This window comes from Carcharodon carcharias, chromosome X (assembly GCF_017639515.1).
Source record: "Carcharodon carcharias isolate sCarCar2 chromosome X, sCarCar2.pri, whole genome shotgun sequence".
NCBI lineage: Eukaryota > Metazoa > Chordata > Chondrichthyes > Lamniformes > Lamnidae > Carcharodon > Carcharodon carcharias.
The window spans coordinates 23,155,453-23,177,164 of NC_054507.1; the positions used below are offsets into that span (position 1 = coordinate 23,155,453).

General features: G+C 45.1%; 1 protein-coding gene across 1 annotated transcript in view; it reads right to left on the reverse strand.

The window, feature by feature from the left end:
- Nucleotides 1–21,712, reverse strand: part of LOC121273232 (electroneutral sodium bicarbonate exchanger 1-like) — a 595,872-nt gene that overhangs the window by 12,628 nt on the left and 561,532 nt on the right. Inside the window, exons 24-25 of the mRNA XM_041180250.1 lie at nucleotides 21,369–21,542; nucleotides 3,517–3,651 (exon numbers count right to left, since the gene is read on the reverse strand). Of these exons, the coding sequence (XP_041036184.1) occupies nucleotides 3,517–3,651; nucleotides 21,369–21,542 (309 nt within the window). The remainder of the gene's footprint in view (nucleotides 1–3,516; nucleotides 3,652–21,368; nucleotides 21,543–21,712) is intronic.

Consider the following 21,712-nt stretch of genomic DNA (forward strand, 5'->3'; position numbering starts at 1 on the left):
ATTAGAGAGAGAGATACAAACACTGTACTTGATAAAAAAAAACACATCCTGCCCATAATGATTTACTGATCTGCTAAAAATGTTTTCCACAACGTGATACAAATGATGATATGTAGAAATCCAGGATATTATTGTACAGAAACGCAATTAGAGGGTGTATTTTTTCTGTAATATGAGGTAGGTGGTTCTGAGAAATAAAAACCTCATCATGGCAGAATTCCACAGTTTATTCTGCACATTCTATTATCACATGTAGCCCTGAACACTAGAAAATACCAAATTGTTGTTAAGAAAAAAACCAAATGTCCTATCTTATGAAACTTTTCTTTGCCAGCTTTATTCAGAATTTTCTAAATTATACAAAAATGAATTGTACATTTAAATTTTGTAACCACAGAATAGGATGATCTATGAATTCCTTTATCATGTTTCAGAATTTCTAATTATTTATTTCATGGAAAGAAATTGCAAAAGAATTATGTTTAGTATTGTTCTTCAAAAGCAAACTTGCTCAGATTTAAAAAGCCACTGCAGCCACTGAGACAAGAAGGGAATTAATGGATATGGAAGTTAATATGTAGAAGGTCAGTCTTTGCAGTTAGAAGTTATTGAAAAAGAAAGTAAGTGCCAAAAAAAGTAAATCGGCCCACAAAAGGCATGTTGTGTGGATTATTATTCTTTTCTTATTATTTTTCAAAGAGGGACATGAAATTGTACAGAGAAAGTGAGTTTTATTTACAACCATTACTCCATATGCTCACTTGCTATTTGTAAAATAAAACAGTTTAATGATTTGAGTCAGGCTTTGTCTTAATGAAGCGTTTATCAGTTTCTTTCCTGGGAAAGACTAGGGGCAGGATTTTTATCTTGTCAGGCGGGTGCCACGGGCCGACCCGAGAGCAGCTGCGAAACTAACCACCACCTGCGATCGGGCCCCGACTGCAATTTCACACTGGCTAGCCAATTAACAGCCAGCCAGTGTGAAACACACGCTGCAGTACTCAGTGCTACCGGCGCGGGGAGGGGAGTAGGGTAAGCGTGGGTGTGCACACTGAAAGCTCCCTGAAGGCACAGAGCTGCCTCAGGGAACTGAAGATTTATAACATTGCAAATAAAGGTTTAAAAATTATGTCCCCTCATGTAACATGAACGGGGACATGTTATAAATGAGATTTAAACATTTTTATTTTATTTTTAATTCCTGTTGGAAACCACATCCTGCCCATGGATGAGGTTTCATAAAAAATCCAAAGGCTACCTAGTTGATTCGCCTGCCCAACTGTAGGGTTCGACGGGCAGCGAAAAATTGCATTTAATTATTACTTTATTGTCCTTAATAGGCCTGTTAATTGTCGGCAGGCATGCTGCCAACTCCCACACATGCCCGCTGACTGAAGTATCGCACGAGTGCACAATGACATCAGGACACTCGTCATTTTACACTTGAACATATGCCCGCACGCCAAGTAAAAAGTTCTGGCCTTGGGGTAGAATTTTACACTCAGAGTGCAGGCGTACGCCCGACACACTCAAGCGTAAAATAACACATGATGATGTCGGGCGAGCATCCCGATGTCATCGTGCACTTGTGATATTTCAGTTGACAGGCATGCGCAAAGGTCAGCAGCGTGTCCACTGACAACAAGGAGGCCTGTTAAGGACATTAAAGTAGTAATTGACGGCGATTTTTCGCTGCCTGTCCAATGTAATGCAACGGTTGGTGGGTGGATAAATCTGTCTGGCAGACTTTGCCTTTTTGATGAAACTTCATCTAAGGGCAGGATGAGGTTTCCGCTATTAATTAAAAAAATTGTTTGGACACAATTTTCATCCCCTATATTTTCATGTGAGTGAATCTGATGTGTGGACATTATTTTCTGCAGTTTCAAATATTTATTGATTGGTTTTAAATTCTTCAGCTCCCTGAGCATCTGCTTCCAGGGAGCCTTCATTGTGTGCTCCCCTGCGCCCATACAGATTTCAGCACTCGCCCTCCTCCCACCCCCACCCCAGCAGTGCTGAGCCTTGACCGTTAATTGACCAGCCAGCATGAAAATGCAGTTGGGGGCCGATCGCTGTCAACAGTCAGTTCCCCAGCCGCTCCCAGGCCTGCCGGCCTGAAAATTCTATACTCTGTAACTTTAGAAAATGTGATTTGAAGTGTTTGAAAGATACAATTATCTAGTTCAGATTACAAGGAGGTCCTATTCTTACACCCTGGATTACAGTATATAATTAGATATTGGGCAGTATAGGCACACTGCTGGATGTTAAGATGTTCAGATTGTTGAGGGGAATGACCAGTAATTGGTAAGGAGTGTACCAATACAAAACTGCAGTATTGACAAGACATCTATATGAAACTCCTATCAAATAGCCCCCATAGAAAAAGTAACATTTTAACAGCATTTACAGAACAAAAAGTTATGTGATATTAAGGTGTTTCATTAATGCAAACCAGGTGCGATTAGCAACGTAAGCAATGAGCAGTAGTTAGTCTCAGTACCCATGCTAATCATTTCATACCTTCATGTACACCCACAATCTCTAGCTGAAGGTCAAAGATAAAAGCAGGATTAAGAGATCTTTAACCAATACAACCTCATCCTCACAACCTCATTCTCAAGACAAGTCTCTTGTTGTGATCTAAAATAAGGTTTAAATGACCAGTGACTCCAATTATTCCATGCAGTACTTAGTAAGTGGTGTGATGGCACAGCAGTTTTTCATATCAATACACTGTCATGTTGTGGTAGGAAATGTAGTTTTAACTGCAATTCCTCACACTGAATTCAGCTGAAGTCCCCTTGACAGAGGCAGGGAGTAAGGGTAAAGGCAGCAAAATGTATAACAAGCCAACATTTTGATTACTCTTTTGGCTGATTTCAACTTATCATTTGTAAAGCTTAGGGAAGATTGACAAATTGTTTCCATTAGGTGGGGAAGGCAATGGAGTTCAATGAAGGGAAGAAAAGTACATCTAAAAAAAGGGAGAAAAATAGCATATTGACTATTTGCATGAAGTTATATGTAACAGATTTGGTAAATTACTAGTTTAGCACAGACTTGTGCAAAGGCACAATTTTGTGAATGTGCAAAGGGGAACTGTACAGTGTTTAAAATGTTATTAAAATTAGAACTTGTTTACATTAATCAAACATCGACAGCCAACTAATTGAAGGGAAAGATGGTCTAGGGGAGTACTTTTTGTTCAATTTACTGACCCTCCAAATGTAGAATTATATATGCCAGAAATGTTCTTGCTGGTATGGAGACATTTGGGTCCGCAAGCAAATCTCTGGTAAACAACTTTTACTAAAACATCAAAAGAAATTTCTAATGCATGTATATTATTTTCTGAAAAAAGTGAAAACTCATTGAAGGAAAAACACACTCAGACTTTGTCTCCCCTTTAACGAGAGATTAAAATTTGCCAAAAAAGCTGCCCTTTATGTGCACTCTAGTTCTGCACATTCATTCCATATATTGTAGTCTATCGTGATAATCAAATCTTACCCCATCCTCTTTGACTTTTTTGGCATCATCTAGTTTTTTCTTCTTACTCTCAGGCATTAGATCATCAAGCCAGCTTAGTTCACGCTTCAGGAAGCAAAGGTCCATCAATTTTCTAACAAAAACTAGAGCTAACACCTGCAATATATCATCAGAGATTAGATTAAGAAATATTGAAGAGATACACACAACTTCATTTGTTAACAATTAACTCTAATACCTATACTAAAACATACAAAACACTCAGAGGTTTACACAGGTTTTCCTGACAATACAGACTTCTGTAGCCATTTCCCCAGTTGTTTAAAGGGGAATGCATTTTATTTCTTTGCCACAGAGTGGTAAATATAGGAGATATATATAAATAGGCTTCACATTCCTTGTTATATTATCTGTTGCTCAACTAGATTGGGTGTTCTAACATGCACAGAACATAGTTACCAGAGGACCAATGAAAATATTAATATGAACACCTGAATATTAGCCATATGCATATTGCATCAATAAAATTCATAAATGCCAGTGACTAAATAGTATTGAGATTCAACATCAGTTTATAACTAGAAATATCAGAAGTTAGAAGGTGACCCAATGACACAGGGCCGAGAAATTCTTCATTTTGAACTAAGAACACATTGGGCAGAATTTTCCATTCTGGAGACTAAGTGCATTGGCGGGCAGGAAAGTCTGCGTGATTCCTGCTGGGCAGCGAAGCAGATTTTCACACCTGATTTTCTGCTTTCGAGCTCATTAATTATGTATCATTGAGGAACTCACCGATTCTCATGGCAGGGCGGGCAGTGATTCGTCTACCTCGCCATGATCTCATGGGGTTGAAGGTCCTGGCGCCTTACTTAAACGGCACCTTCACTCTCAGGCATTCACTCACTGCAGGCCAGGTGTGTGCCGAAGGTATATATAACAATACCGACCAAATGTACCAAACCCTCTGCTCCACGCTTCAGCGAGGCCTCCCTGGAGATCCTCCTCCAGGCCATCCAGGAAAGGTGGGAGGTACTCCTTCTGAGGGATGGGAGCAGGAGGTCCACCCACTTGAGCACACTGGTACGGAAGGAGGTGGCCAAGGAGGTCAACGCCTGTGGCAAGCTAAAAAGGAGCGCACTGCAGTGCAGGAAGCAAATTAACTTCTCCTCACTCCAAACTCATTTTCATAAGGGCATCAGGCACTCTAAGGTTTAGAGTCCACAGGGATGTCACACACTACCAGCATATTGGACATCTGCACTGAATGTCTGCCAGCCACTTTAAGATCCCCTTCTCATGTAAGATCCTGCACAAACGGCATCTTAATCTCTTACTGGGGAGGGCTCAGCAGGCACCAGGTATTAATGCTTCTGAACTGCTCTTTCACCCACAGTGCTCAGAGTCAATCCATCTGTATTTATACAGGACAAGCTCTCCCATAATCGGCAGGAGAGAGCCAAGACCAGAGGGGTGATCCTGGAGCTGAGGGCATTCTTGTCCCATGACGAGCACGCTGCAGAGCTGGCTGGTAAGGACAGAGATCATTCCTGCGTGGAAGGCGAGATCGGCCTGGCCCAACAAGACTGTGAAGCTCCATGCAGTATACATCGGCCACATGCAGACAATGACTGTAAGTGACCTATAATGTAGAAGCCTGCATAGTCAATCACTAATAATCACTTTTCTCTATTCCAGCCACCAGCAAGAAAAGGCAGAGGAGGAGGTTGAGCAAGCATCTTAGCCCCAGCCCACAGATCATCTCAGATGAGGATCCTGAGGAAGCATCTAATGAAGTCCATCACTGCATTCACTTGCACCCTCCACCAGCGCAGATACACGCACCTCGGTGGGTCCTAGTTCTAGAGCAGTCTTGGGGTCACTATCGGTGATCGCCTTATGGACACGTATCCACGGTAGGTGGAGGCAGTGTCAGCCGAGGTATCTGCCACTCAGAGGACTGCTGGAGACCAGGCCCCTGCAGAGTCTGAGTCTGATGATGAGCCTCTGGAATCAGGCCTGAGAGAAATGTTGGAGATGCAGAGAAAGACAAGAGAACATTAGGCAGAGTTGTCAGAGATTGTCACCAGACTGGAATGAAAGATGGAGGAGTCCTTCCACATTGTCTGGTGTCGTGGCTCCAGCATGCAAGTGCATTGAAGTTTCCATGGGAAGGACAGCGGCCACCTTGGAGACCCAGGTCCAGCAATTTCTGCTGGATTTGCGCTAGGACCTGCACACCATTGCTCTAGCCATAGGTGCGTTCCAACAGTGGCTAAGTGGGAGGGGGATGGGGCACCTCAACCTCCCTCCAGGTGCCCCTTCTCCTCAAGGAGTCAGGGGAGGGTCCCTCGGGCACCCAAATAGAGGAGAAGCGCCAGCCAGACACCTAGGGGCATCCACCCAGGACTTTCCAAGGGTTCCTTCCGTTCCAAGTCCCCTCTACCTGTGACCCCGTCAATTCCAGCAGGTCAGGCTGAGGAGGGTACACCTGCCCCAGAGCAGGAGACCCTTAGCAGGCCGGTGCCATCCATGTTGAGGATCTGGTTGAAAGGACTGCACTATGTGTAGTTCCTTAAAGATATGCACTAGTGAAATGCTTATCCTATTCCACAGCGGCCACATGGTCCCTAGGCTACTGCACCTTCCAAGGATAACCTCATTGTTAGAGTTGAAGGTGACTTGTGCTTCCTCTGTGATCATTGTGAGATTGATGACCTTTTGTGGCCTGTCGAAGATGACAATGAATGTACTGTTTCTCTGCATCAAAGCATGAAGTGAACTGCGCTCATAACAACTTCTCTTCACCTTATTCCTCCTGGAATTTTGTAGCTATGAGGTTGACACGGGCACATCTTCCACATTGTGCCCGTGCAATGGCATCCTCCTGTGCCTTGTCTGAATCCTCGCCCTCTTCAGATCCCGCACCCCCCCTTAACGTCCACCTCGTCCAAGGAGACATGAAGCTCCTCCATGTCTCCCTGTGGCAAAACATCCCCCCTTTGCAGCGCTAGGTTGTGCAGGGTGCAGCAAATAACAATGATGCGGAACATTCTCTGTGGCGAATATTGGAGGGCCCAACCTGATTGGTCCAAACAGCTGAAACACATCTTCAGGAGGCTATTGGTCTGCTCTATCAAGGACCTTGTGGCTGAATGTGCAGCATTGTATCTCTCCTCAGATGCACTCTGTGGATGATGAACGGGCGTCATTAGCCACGTCTTTAGGGGGTACCCCTTATCACCAAGAGCCAACCCTCTGAGCGCCAAACTCCCCTAAATATCTCTGGCACCTGGGAGTGACTCAAAATGTATGAGTCGTGTGAGCTCCCCAGGTACTGAGCACAAACATGCTGGATCTGCTTTCTGTGATCACAAATTCGTTTTACGTTCAGAGAGTGAAATCCTTTGCTATTAATGTATCTCATAGGCTGCTACCAGGGAGCTCTCAAGGCCACATGTGTGCAGTTGATAGCGTCCTGCACTTGCGGAAAGCCTGAGATTGCAGTGAATCCCACAGCTCTGGCATCCTGGCTTGCTTTACCTATGCAGAACTGCACATAATGGTAAGCTTTACTGAAAAGGCCATCGGTCACCTCTCTTACACATTTGCGTATCGCTGATTGTGAGATTCCGCAAGAACCCCAGTGGACCCCTATAAGGATCAACAGACAAAAAGGTTCAGTGCAGTGATAATCTTCAGAGCAACCAGCATTGATATCATCCAAGGTTGTGCGGCGTTGAGTTCCTTACAGAGAATATGGCAAATATGTGCAACCACATACCTAGACAAGCAAAGGCACCTACAGCACTGTCTTTTGTTCATTTCCATGTATGAGCTGCATCTTCTTAGAGCCTTGGTCGTGTCAAATGTCTTTGTGGATTTGGCCCCTCCTTACTAGCATCTGGGTCTTCTTGGGGCCCCACTGGCTCTTGTTCCTCAGGGAGACGGCCTTCCCTGAGCTGTGCCAATTGATGATGGGCCCTTCTTCTCCTCATTCTAATCAAAGCGATCAAGGAGGCAACTTTGCCTGCAATCACCATTCCTCCTTGTTTCTGTGAATGGTTACAATTGAGCAATCAATGTTAGTTCCCACTGAATTAATCTTCCTCTATGTACAAGGCAGGAATGCATTCTCCAGTCCTTGGCTTTCCCTCAGTCTGCACATTGCATACTAAGGTTTCCCCTTGCAGGATGATATCATCCTGGAGGACAACAGTGGCTGAGCTTTCCCCTCAGATGTGAATGCACATTCACAACGAGGGTCTTCATTAGGGTCTTAGCATTTCCAGGCTTCATTTCAGGACTCATTGCTGTCTGCCAGGCCCCCGGAGGATTCAGACCATGTATCAGACAGCCTTCTGTAAGCCTGGGAATGGGGATTGTGGTCTCCGCTGGGGGCACCTCCTCTGAGGAGGAATAGAGGGGCAGAAGGGAGAGGGGGCCAGGTGTCCCAATGCAGCTTCCAGGGGAGGGACCTGTGGGAGGAGAGGCGCAGGGCCAGCAGGAAGTCCAAGGCAGAAGGGACTGCAGAAGATGACCTTGTCCTGCTGCCAGGGTTTACAGGCGGCAATGCAGCTACCTCAATCTGTCCAAGGTGCAATGCCAAAGGAGGATCCATCTCTCAGGGACACAGTGGCCTCCATTTGTCAGATGATCAGGCCTGAGATCAGCTCTGACTGTGTGGGTGGACACCCCATACCAGTGGCTCTGAAGGTCACAGTGGCCCTCAACTTCTATGCCTCCGGCTCTTTCCAGGAGTCAGTGCAGGTCCTTTGTGGAGTGTCCCAATCAGCTGTCCACAGTTGCGTCAAGCTGGTGACTGATGCTCTGTTCAGGCCAGTTTCGACTTTCCTTCATTTCTGTATGAACAAGACCAGCCAAGCTGAGCGACCCAGAGCCTTTGCAGTGATAGCTGGGTTTCCCCACATCCAGGGTGCAATCGACTGCATACATGTGGCCATCAAGGCGCCAGCAGGTCAGCTGGGTGCCTTCGTTAACAGGAAGGGATTCGATTCCATGAACACCCAAATAGTGTGAGACCACAGGACGCAGATTCTAAAAGTCTCTGCAAGATACCCTGGCAGCTCCCATGACAGGTACATCCTGAGGCACTCCCAGGTGCTGAGGCTCTTTAGTGCTCCAGCCCAGCTGGATGGATGACTGCTGAGTTATCCCTTGCAAAGGTGGCTCATGATGCCTCTCCGCCACCCAAGAACAGTGGCAGAGCAGCGGTAGAGCAAGAGCCATGCCTCTACAAGGGCAGTGGTAGAGAGAACCATAGATCTTCTCAAGACGCGCTTCCAATGCCTGGACTGTTCAGGGGGAGCACAACAATACCCCCCCAGAGCGGGTGTCACTGATAGTGGTTACATGTTGCACTCTCCACAATCTGGCACTGGCAAGGGGGGACCAACTGGAGGAAGAGGATCTTGACGCAGCTCCACAGGCCACAGATGATGAATCCAGTAGTGAGTCAGAAGAGGAGCACGGTGAGGAGAACACTGAGGGCATGGAGCCATACATCAGTAACCTCCAGGGAGGCAGGGACACCAAGGACGCCTTGATCCAACACTCCTTTCGGTAGGCTGCCATATAAGCACAACCACCTCATGCCAGGGTTGCAGCCACCATGCCAGATGTCTGAAATGACCCTTTCCATTACCCCCAAGAAACACTCCGTTCCTCTGCAATAAAGTTTTGAGCCAACCACGTCCAGCATGACATACTGGCACACCCTGCACCTACAAAACAAATGAAGCATACTCAGGCCAATAACACAAAAGCAAATTTAATATAATGTTGGCATTCACAGATTATGAACAGAACAATATCAGGTGTTGATGGTCACACCATTAAAGGAATGAAAAAAAATGGCAGAACAGAAGATCACACGTGACCAGTCCTTCTTGTGTTTTTGATGCTTTAAAATTACGTTTACGCGTGCTACGTCTTGGTGTTCCCTCGTTGCTGGCACAGGCATTGGAGACGGCCTGCTGACTCTGGTGTCCTGTTGGCCTTGATGACCTTGGTGGTCGTCTTCTAGGCCGTGGAGCCCGTGCTGGCCCCGCCTGGGAGGGAGCAACCAGTTCAATGGCTGGCATCTCCTCAGTCATCGCAGCCTCATCGGATCCCATGATCACTGGCAGAGGAGCAGAGAAGCTGCTGCCATCATCCAAAGCGCCCTGAGAGGAGTCCACAGAGACGACAGGCAGCTTGTGCGCCAATGTGAGGTCGCTGTGGACCTCCCTGCTTGCCATTGATGGACGGGTACTTAGCTGGGACACTGGGTGCCTCATTCATCACCCAGACACTGACCACCTAAGGTCATTGCCTGTGTGAGGGCTTGCAGGTCCGAGCGCAACCCTAGGAACCCCTGATTCTGTTCCTGGAGCTTCCTCTCCATGAGAGTCGCCACTCTCTCAATGGAGGAGGCAGTGTGCTCAGCCATGAGGGTCAATGCAGTGCTAATATTCCACATGGACTCCTCCATATTGGAGACCATGGATCTCCGCCAGATCCTCCCGCACATCCCACTGGATATTCAGTATTTGCTGCCTAATGGACGACTCCAGAGGCTCATCATTAGCCTTCGACTGAGCATCATCCTAGTCCCCAGCAGTCCTCTGACTGCCGGCACCCTAGGCATACTCTGCCTCCGCCTGCACCTGAAGCGAGTGTAAAGTGCCTTTACCGCTGAGCACCGACATTCTAGCTGAGGATCTAATGCCCACCGAGCTGTTGGTATCTGTGCTGGTGCAGAGAGTGGGTATGATGCAGGTGCATCTGGAGCCTGGTGGTCCTCCGGTGTCAGGGGTGGCTCCTCAGGGTCCTGAGAATGGCTGCTTGGTGGAAAATCTAAGGAAAAACAAGGACATGTCATTAGTTAAAGTCATCACACTGTGACTGTGCATGCCAGGCACCCTGTTGAGACAAGGGACATCTGCATCATGGTGCCATCATCCTTCAATGATCAACAGGGAATCCAGTTTGGGGGCTCCCATCAATGATGAGACTACAGAAGAATGTTTGCACCTACCGATAACTCTCAACTGAATACACTGCATTCTTACCTTTGCCTGACATCCCAGCCTCTCCTTGGCCAGTTGATCGAGGTGCATGGCACCTCTCCAGCTCCAAGGTATCCTGCTCGAATCTGGAGAGGATGAGGTGGTGTGGGGGTCCTCCGCCGGTCTGCGACCTCTCAATGTTGTTATGGGGCGTCTTCTCCTGAAAGGACAGAGCAGCATGGATTAGTCCACTCTCTACCTGCAGTGCCATTGCAGCCTGGTCAACCCCACCCAAGGAATACCACTCAGGGCACATCCGAGTCGTGGCCCTTGAGCCGCATGGCATTCCGTCCAAGCAGCCGGGGCTCACCCCTTTGGTCAGCTCTGGCGTTATTGACAGTTGGCACTCAGATTCTAACACTCTAGAGCTCCATGAGGGGGACACTCAGACCTTAACACTGCAACACACTGACCCATGCCAACATGCTACTCACCCATCCTGAGCGCAACAGGTCATTAAACCTCTTGCGGCACTGGACCCAGGTGCGCCGCACAACATCATGGCTCCTGACCAGCGCTGCCACCTCCTCCCATGCTCTTTTGATGAGGTACGGTGGCCTCCTCCTTCCATCCCTTGGGACAAGGGTGTCCCTCCTAGCAGCCATCACCTCCAGGAGGACAGTGAGGCACTCACCTGAAAAATGGGGGGCTGAGTGTCCAACTGACTTGCTCTCCTGCCTGGCGTCTGCATCTACGCTTGAAGCCATCTCCTTGCAGCAACTCTGTATGACACAGGCAGCCTCCCTGGGGCTGCCTGTGCCATTTTTGAACTGGCAGTCGGGTCGACATTGGCTGACAGGCCCCTGCCCCTGCCCACCCCTTCTTGAACATTCAGCAGCTGTCATTCACGCTCGGCGAGCCTTAATTGGCCCGTTAGAGTGAAATTGCAGTCGCTGCCTGATCACGGGTGGTGGTACATTACGCGGCCACTCCTGCTCGACCCCACACAACGACCGGAAAATCCTGGCCCAGGTATCATTCCAATAAGTTTATCCTGCCCTCCCTCCAAGGCCAATATATCCTTCCTAAGGTGTGATGCCTAGAACTGCTCAGAGTACTTTAGGTCCAACCAGGGCTTTGCATAGCTATAGCATACCTTCCACCCCCAGTGTATTTTAGTCCTCTAGATATAAAAGGCCTTAGTCTCTGATTATTTTCTGTATCTGCTTATGGCATTTTAATGATCTATGTAAATGGACCTCCAAATCTCTTTGGAACTCCACTGTTTCTTTATACTTCAAAGTAAATGAACTAGTGAACTGTGAAAGCAAAACAATGAATATTGACAAGAAAATAATGAAAAGTAGATATGCGCACAATAGGAAATTGCACATGACAAAGGAGGCTGAATAGCTGTAGGCACAAAACCTAACATTAATAAATAATTGAGTAAGTTAACTTTAAACTCGCAGTACTAACAAAGGTAGAGTACTGCCAACATCATAAAGAAAGAGTATTGCAAAATATTGTATAAATACACAGATTCATAGTTGGCAAACATGGTTGTAGTGCAGTGTACTCAATTAATGTTGACAGCCGCAAAAACAAAAAATGCTGGAAAAACTCAGCAGGTCTAACAGCATCTGTGGAGAGAAAGACCGAGTTAACGTTTTGAGTCCGTATGACTCTTCATCAGAGCTAAAGAGAAGTAAAAATGTGGTGAAATTTATACTATTTAAGGGGGAGGGGGGGTGGAGCAAGTGAAGCTAGACAGAAGACCAGCGATAGGTGGAGGCAAAGGAGAGATTGGCAAAGGTGTCATGAACAAAAAGGTCAAAGGGATGTTAATGGTGGTGGTACTGGCTAAAGGAGGTGCTGATGGTGACATTAAGGATAGAAAGCAGAATGTGATAATAGCAGGACAAGGGTAAGCACTCTGGGAAGAACAACATGAACAAGTGACAGATGGCCCTAGTGTGGGTGGGTTGGTGGGGAGGGGATGGTGGTGGGAAAAAAGGTGGAAAATAGGATAAAAGGTGGGGATAAAACAATTAATAAAAATGAAAATAAATAAAAATAAGTGGATAGAAAATAAAAGTTAAAAAAATAAAAATGAATGTTGAAAAAAGGGGATAAAAAGGGTGGGGTTGGAGGAGAGAGTTCATGACCCGAAGTTGTTGAACTCAATGGTAAGTCCAGAAGGCTGTAAAAGTGCCTAACCGGAAGATGAGGTGCTGTTCCTCCAATTTGCTTTGGGCTTCACTAGAACATTGCAGCAGGCCAAGGACAGACATGTGGGCAAGAGAGCAGGATGGTGTGTTGAAATGGCAAGCAACAGGGAGGTCTGGGTCATGCTTGCGGACAGACCGAAGGTGTTCTGCAAAGCAGTCACCCAGTCTTCGTTTAGTCTCTCCAAAGTAGAGGAGACCACAATGGGAGCAGCGAATGCAGTAGACCAAACTGAAGAAGGTGCAAGTGAAATGCTGCTTCACCTGAAAGGAGTATTTGGGCCCTTGGACGGTGAAGAGGGAGGAGGTAAAGGTGCAGGTGTTGCACCTTCTGCAATTGCATGGGAAGGTGCCATGGGAAGGGGATGAGGTGTTGGGGGTGATGGAGAAGCAGACCAGGATGTCCTGGAGGGAACGGTCCCTGCAGAATGCCGACTGGGGGGCGGTGAAGGGAAGATGTGTTTGGTGGTGGCATCATGCTGGAGTTGGCATAAATGGTGGAGGATGATCCTTTGAATGCAGAGGCTGGTGGGGTGAAAAGTGAGGATAAGGGGGACCCTATCATGGTTCTGGGAGGGAGAGGAAGGTGTGAGGGCAGAGGCGCGGGAGATGGGGTGGACACGGTTGAGGTCCCTGTCAACGACCGTGGGTGGAAAACCTCGGTTAAGGAAGACATGTCAGAAGCGCTGTTTTGGAAAGTGGCATCATCGGAATAGATGCAATGAAGACGAAGGAACTGAGAGAATGGCATTGAGTCCTTAGAGGAAGCAGGGTGTGAGGAGCTGTAGTCGAGGAGGCTGTGGGAGTCGGTGGGCTTGTAATGAGTATCGGTGAGCAATCTATAACCAGAAATTGAGACAGAGAGGGTCAAGGAACGGAAGGGAAGTGTCAGAGATGGACCATGTGAAGGTGATGGAGGGGTGGAAATTGGAAGCAAAGTTGATAAATTTTTCCAGGTCCAAACAAGAGCATGAAGCAGCACTGAAACAGTCATCAATGTATCAAAAAAAGAGTTGTGGGAGGGGCCCAGAGTAGGACTGGAACAAACAATGTTCCACATACCCCATAAAGAGACAGGCAGAGCTGGGGCCCATGCAGGTACCCATATCCACACCTTTTATTTGGAGGAAATGAGACAAGTTTAGGGAGAAATTGTTCAGTGAGAGAACAAGTTCAGCCAGACGGAGGAGAACGGTGGTGGATGGGGATTGTTCGGGCCTCTGTTCAAGGAAGAAGTGGAGAGCCCTCAGACCATCCCGGTGGGGGATGGAGGTGTAGAGGGATTGGACGTCCATGATGAAGAGGAGGCGATTAGGGCCAAGGAACTGAAAATTGTTGATATGATGTAGGGTGCCTTTTAGACTTAACATTGAGTTCAACAACTTCAGACCATGAGTTCTCTCCTCCATTCACCCCTTTTTTATCCACTTTTTTCAATATTCATTTTTATTTTTTTATTTTTTATCCATTTATTTTTATTTATTTTCATTTTTATTTATTGTTTTATCACCACCTTTTATCCCATTTTCGATCTTTTTTCCCACCACTGCCCCCTCCCCCTACCCCACCCCAACTAGGGCCATCGGTCACTTGTTCATGTTGTTCTTTGCAGAACGCTTACCCTTATCCAGCTATTATCACATTCTGCTTTCTGACCTTAATGTCACTATCAGCACCTCCTTCAGCCAGTGCCACCACCATTAACAGCCCTTTGTCCTTTTGTCCATGACATCTCTGGCAATCTTTCCTTAGCCTCCACTAGCCTTCTATCCAGCTTCACCTGCTCCACCCCTCCTTAAACAGTATAAATTTCACCACATGTTTACTTCTCTTTAGCTCTGAAGAGTCATATGGACTCGAAATGTTAACCTGGTCTTTCCCTCCACAGATGCTGTTAGACCTGAGCTTTTCCAGAATTTTTTGTTTTTGTTTCAGATTTCCAGCATCCGCAGTATTTTGCCTTTACCTTAATGTTGACAACCATTATCCTTGTAAGGAAAAAGGCATTCACCAGGAGGGACACAACAAGGACTGGTGGTACCCTAAAAAAATGACCCCTTAAAGGAAGTGAGCTACAGATCAGCAAGGCAGGTATAGAAGACAGTGAAGCTGCTGGACAGGACCAAGATACTGGTTGGTTGTTAGCATGATTACATAGCTCAGCATTGCCAATAATTCCTACAATCACTACACAAGACAGTACACCAATAGTAACAGAAATTACATAACAATGTTCCAACGTCTCACCTGACAGCAACCCGATAATCGAGCCTGCCCACACATTGAGAAGGTTGTGCAGGTCAGAAAGGCACTCAATGTTAGAAATATGCCTAATATACATATATATTCAGCTTGGAATAAGATAGGGGATTAGATTGATTCTGTAAGTTTTGTTTTACTAGATATGGCTTAAATTCCATTTCACTAGAAACAAGTGGAATGAGCATTTTGATGTGACAATTGCCCCAGCTGCAAGCAGCCCAAATAAGGGACCATAATTGAATGGTTGCATGAATAAATAGCCCTACTATTGTGTTTTGACTGTCTTTTAACTTTGTTTAACAAAGGTGCTTGCTTAAAATATGCAAGTTATCTAATATCTGAGAATAGAATAGGAAGTGTCTTTGTAAACAGTGGCTAGAATTTTCCGTGCTCCCGGCATGAGTGGACAATACGGCAAGGCGGCCAAAAATCGGTTTCACGATGTCGTGAAACCAGATTGCAATCGTCTCCTCCGTCCACTGATAATGGGCTGCGTTCCCCGTCCTCGGACGTCAGGAGCCTCATTGTAATAAATCAGCTTATCATTATAAGGCCAGCCCGCTGCACTCATCCCCCCTCCACTGGATCGTTCCCCCCACGTTGGCGGAAAAACACGCTGACGTGTTTCACAACAGCACATATAAAGTGTTCACTTGGTGGGCTGCACTTCGCTCAGGACTTCAAGGTTTGTTTGCCTATGTTGCTTCAGTCAACACTTGCAGTCATCAGCGCCAGACTTCATAGACAGCACCACATTACTTTTAGGAGGGTCTCATGCGTAGGTCTCTACCTACCAGATTAGCTCTATGTGGGTGGCTTTTCAATGGCTGCAGGGCAAGGTCTTGCTTGGGGAAGGGGGAGAAGTGTCCTCAGGCATGGGAAGAGGCTGCAGGACGAGAGCTGTACTGGGGAAGGAGGGTATCCCAGGGTGTGTGTGTGGGGGAACATGTTGATCTATGCAAGTGGCCTCAAGATGGTGAGGGCTGAGGAGGCAGTTTTCAGAGGAGATGAGGCCAGATGGGCATGTGAGGGTATATGCGTGAGAATGGGTGGTGATGTCCCTTGAGCTGGCAGTGAGTGAGATGCCAGTGAATGTGAGAAGAGCTTGAGTTTGAGAGTTTAGTGTGATGAGATGGTTGCCATACCCTGGCTGCACAGATGAAATCATTCATCCTCTATCTGCATTGGATGGCCAACCTCTTCTGTGCAATATTGGCACTGATCGCCACTGCCATCGCCTACCAAGCTGAAATGGTAATGTAGCTGCCCCTCCTGCGGCCAGAGCAGGGGTAAAGGACATCACAGCGGGTCTCCACGGCATCCAAAAGGCGCTCCAAGGCTGCAGTCTTTTTGCCTTTCGAGTCCATGTCTTCTTTGCAGCATTCCTGGGCTGGAAGCACTGAGTGCAGCTGTACTTTAAATACAAGGTGCTTGGCGTGATGAAGTGACAAGGTGACGGTGTGGCAGGCAAATCAGAGCCTGCCTGCCATCGGAACGGCTTGTTTCCTGGGAATGTATAAGTAATGTGGTGGGTTTGGGACGATACGGCATGAAAACCTGCCATCATGGCCGGTGGGTAAAACGTTGTTTTACCTGCCCGCTACCGCACTTAGTGAAAATCTGCGATGATTACACCCAGTGAGTCGTTCTGTGGTACAATAATTTGGTTAAGGGAGTGGAACAGACTGGATGACTTGCCTGTGAGCAGCTCTAAACATAAACATCTGATAACAGACAGAAACAAACAATGGGAATGTTGACTAAGTAGGTTTGAAGGCTGGCATGTGTCAAGTGAATTGTGAAATAGATCACGGGGAAACAATCCTTAGCATGCCGCAATGGCACGATAAGGATGGGCTTCTCCACATGGTTTGAACAAAGACCTTGACAAAGTACTGGGCACCTTGTATTAAAGGGGACTGCTATATGCCAATAATGAACTCCTGGTTCACCCCTTAAAAAAGGTATTAAAGGATAAGGTTTGGAAGTGCTCTAGTTGCAATAAGCAGTGCAGAGAAACTTCCAAGGGTGGATCCATGCTCACTTTGGTCTAACACTCTCTGGTAATTTGTGGAGATTTCGAGAAGAAACAAGGTACCAAGAGGTGAGAAAGAGAAAACTTGTTTGTATATGCCAGCTATCCTGTACGATTGGATCCAGTACTTGTTACTTATTATGGTTATATGTTTTTGCCTTATAACTAGTGTGTTATATATCCAGTCTTATCTTCTGATTAAACTCAACATATTCACCATAATGGCTGCAGTCCACTCTGCTTAAATTGAATCCCTAAAATAGGTGATCCAAAATACAATACCGCATGTTATCAGTGATTTTGAGGAGCGGGCACAAGGTGGGTCATAGGGCATAGGTGACCAAAGGGCAGTGTTGATGACCAGAGAAGGACAGCATGATGCAAGTTGATGGTCCATGATGTTGATTGGACCTGCTGTTTCAATCATGATTCATAACTGAGGAGGGCCAGCTTTCAAATGAAGGATGGTGTATTAGCATCAATGTGCACACTAGTCACTGTAATCCTTAACCCATATGCTGGTTATGTGGTCTGGCTAGAGTCTGAAAATGTTAGTTAGATTTTTGCTGATATCCTTATGGGTGCCATAACTGAAGAAGTTGTCTACAGTACACATGACCGGTGACTACTTGGCAACCGCAAAGGAGACCTTCGTGGTGCAGAAAAATCACAGTCACACCATCTCCTAAATGCTATCACTCATGGCGTAAACTTTGATGCACTTGGAAACCAAATTGAGACAAATATCAGGGAAAGACCAGATAATTCATCGCAGTCCAGTGATCTGTGCTTGACCAGATCAGTGGCCTGAGAGAGGTCGTAGCTTTCAGTCAAGACATGCATGCAATTCCACAAAAGCATAAAATTGGCAGGTCTACCACTGTCAGTCCCAGGTTGTCCTGAATGTACCACAATGACAGATGATATCTGTAAAAGGATGCAAACATTGAGTACAAAACAGGACATTCCTGGCACAGATACAAATCCCTCTGGATCACCAGTGCATGGACTTAGAGGCCACTGAAATCATAAGAAGCTTGCAAGAGTTGTCAACCACCAGCTAATCCTTAAAGATTTGCATAGGAACAGTACATGAGCTACTTCAAGTTACACTAGTTCACAGGCATGAAGGGAAAGCAGAGCAAGTAGATCATATCTATTGAAATACTGTCAGGCAAATGAAAAAAAACCTCACAAACCTTGAAATCAGTCTTTTAATATATACAGTATAAATCCAAATAACAGTAGGAATGCCAAGACAATATAAGGATGACAGGTCTAAAGAGGAAAGGTGCAAAAAGCAGGAGATGCTAGTTAACAAATCTGTCCTGCTATGTCAAGTGCAGCTTTATTCTCAGAATAAATCATCATGGTTTATGACAAAGCAGTTGCTCTGCCTGCACGGGCTGCTTTTGCGATGATGGTTCCTGCGTCTTGTATCCCATGATTAATTGCTGCGGCTCAGGCAATGCTTAATCCTGCTCCTATTTTCTACGTTCTATGAAGCTTTTGTCCATAGTGAGATGTGTACTATATGTCACACACAATGACAATATCTGGAAAATTTCTCAGATACATGTTGTAAAGACCCCCACAAATGGTCCAAATGGCTAATATGTGAGCTCCCTCCCTTGGATTGTACCTCATTATAGTTCTGCTCTGCTGAGGATGAGGTACAGGTATGATGAGCCATGGTTGCAGCATGATTGGCTGATGTACAAGTCACGAGTGCTCTCTGGAAAAGGTTACCTGAATGATTTTCAGCCAGTGATTCAACATTCATACAGTAGCAGTCCTTCCTTTCAATTAAAGTGCAAAATTGCGTACAAGTGCACAAACGTCCACATGTACACTTATGATGCCATGTGTCCGAGGAAAGTCAAAATGCATTTGCCTGTTGCTGCTTACTGTCAAAGTTTGCAGGTAGTTGCATGGTGAAATGGAGCGCCCATCACTTGTTTTATTTAGTGGTACACATTAAACTGGCTGATGTCACAGATATTTGCTGTAAATAAATGAAAGCCTCCTGTGGCATACAAGTTGAAGATGATACAGAATTCCATTTTGGCTGATGGTGTAATGCAGATGTTGGATTGTGTCTGCATGTCTGTTCCTTTTAAGATGGCACATCTTAGTGACAACCTCTCCACTGAGCCACGGTCTGCTCAGGCTCTCAACCACTGAGGTCCAGGTAGCCCATGTGTAAGGTTTCGGTGTTTCAAGGTATAAAATCATTTTAATCAAAATCTCTAAGTTCCAAATTCTTAAATTCTAAAAATGGTGTGCTCAGTTGTGCCTGTCCTAACAAGGTATGAATAACTAGTATTTATGAATCAAATAGCATTTATTAAGCAAGATTTTACATATACTTAACAAAAAACAGTGAAGACAACATGGAAGTTTCTCATACTTCAAGGTCCTAGAATTCCTCGAGCATTGCCAGCACAGGTGCTGCCTTTCTTCTCGTCTCTTAAGTGAAGTGATGATAATGTGAGTCAGAAGAATCATATCACAGGAGCCATGGTGAAACTGTGCCAATAAATACACTGATTTTCCAATTTTTATCCCTACTTCTCATAATCCAGAATCCCTTATTTGGAAATAGTCCAAATTCACCTTTTCCATTGGCTTAGGGTGTGGTTCATCTGGTGTCACCCCACCACGGCTGTAACTACAGTCAGGTAGACTGAAGACAAATATCCATCTCTTATTCCTTGGGTGCTCAGAGTTTACATTCCATTGTGAACAAATGACACATCCTTGTAGATACAGAGCAGTTACAAACGAAGTTACATGCTCTTCGACACATTTAACCCAAAACCCACTGATACTAAAGCCATTAAGAACAAATGTTAATTACACTTCCTACCATAATATCAAAAAAGAAAGGTTTCCCTTTAATACATATGTTCTGCCCTACAGATATGGTTAATTAATTAAACCAATACATGATTTTGTTCAAAGATAAGTTTCAAGCTAAGTTCAAGCTACCTTTTAGCCATTTCTTCAAAGCTGATAAAAAGCTCTTAATTGCACCCAATACAATCAAGATAACATCCAACTGATGAACCCAGACCCTCAAGGCACACACCTTCAAATTCATAAAATCCATTAACATCAATTCCTCACAAACCGTTGCCACCTGTTCACAGCCTTAACTGTAAAACGTTCCACTAGCAAGAATTCAAATCGAACTGTTTAAAAAGTCGTTAAAATAAAATCCATAGATGTTACTTCAGACCAAGTTAGAACCCTAAAAATGAATAGTATTATCAAATTCTTACACTTGGTCTCTCAGTTCACCCACTATCCAGCATGCTGGCAGCAGTATGCCTCCTATGCCCACTGTTGCCTCTATTTGTTTATCTACATAGTAATCTATACTCCACCCAGGTAATTAAACATATCAAAGAAAAACTTCCTTCGCTACTGTGATTACTGTCTGCCCTTTACATGCTCGTAGCTCTAAAGGAAGAAAGAACTTGCATTTATATTGTGCCTTTCATGACCTCAGGATGTCCCAAATCATTTTACAACCAATCAATTACTTTTGAAGTATAGTCACTGTTATAATGTAGAAAACACAGTAGCTAATTAGCGCACAGCAAGGCATCACAAACAGCAATGTGATAATGACCAGATCATCTGTTTTTTTTAAAAACAAAAGTGATGTTGATTGAAGGATTAATACTGTCTAGGTCACCAGGGACAACTCCCTGTTCTTCAAAATAGCATCATGGGATCTTTACATCCACGAGAGAGCAGACAGGGCCTCTGTTTAATGTCTCGTCTGAAAGGCGGCACCTCTGACAGTGCAGCACTCCCTCAGTACTACACTGAAGCGTCAGCCTAGATATTCAAGTGCATGAACTTTACATTGTATGAGATGAATGAGAAGTCAAAAGTGAGGGGTTTAACTTGAGTGGAAGTCACCCTAAAAAAGCTAAAGATGACATAATGTTGGCAACATTCATAAAAATTTAAAGTAAAGGCTTTCTTGAGGAAGAAATTTCTGAAAATTCATTAAAAAGAAATGAAAATTGCTCTGGATTTATGCTTGTTTTATGTGAATAAAAAGCTTTACAAACAGAAAATATCAACCTAAAAGCACATTATGAGCTATAGTGGGGCAGGAAAGAATAAGTAAGCATCTATCAAGGCCATTTTTGTATATTTCCTGACAGAAAGTTACAGTGCAACTTTGGCAGGGGCCCCAGATCAGGTCAGCTGCCCACACTTGGGCAGAAGATGGTATGAATCCCAAAGAGACCTAAAGGTGGGAAGAGGAAAATAACTTTAAAATGAAGTAAATACATTTAAAAAGAACATAAATTTTACCATCATAGGAAAGACAATAGCTGCAGGTGAGGCTTTGATGACCCATAGCAGGACCAGACAGGTGAGCTGTATGAGTGTAAAAAGGTGAACTTTGCGCAGAGGCACATGACGCAGGTAGATAAAATCTGGTTGGTGTTTGGCTGGCATCGCAAATAGTTGCAGACGATCAAAGAACTAGAAAAAACAAGATTTAATACAACTTTAAAAAGGTTGGTCATTTTCAAAAGATCAGGTTCATCTACAGTACTCATTACAAATATATATTACATGTTAAATTTGTAAAATCTTTATTTACAATCTGAAATATCAGTTAGAGACAGATTTTAAAATAATTAACAAACAGG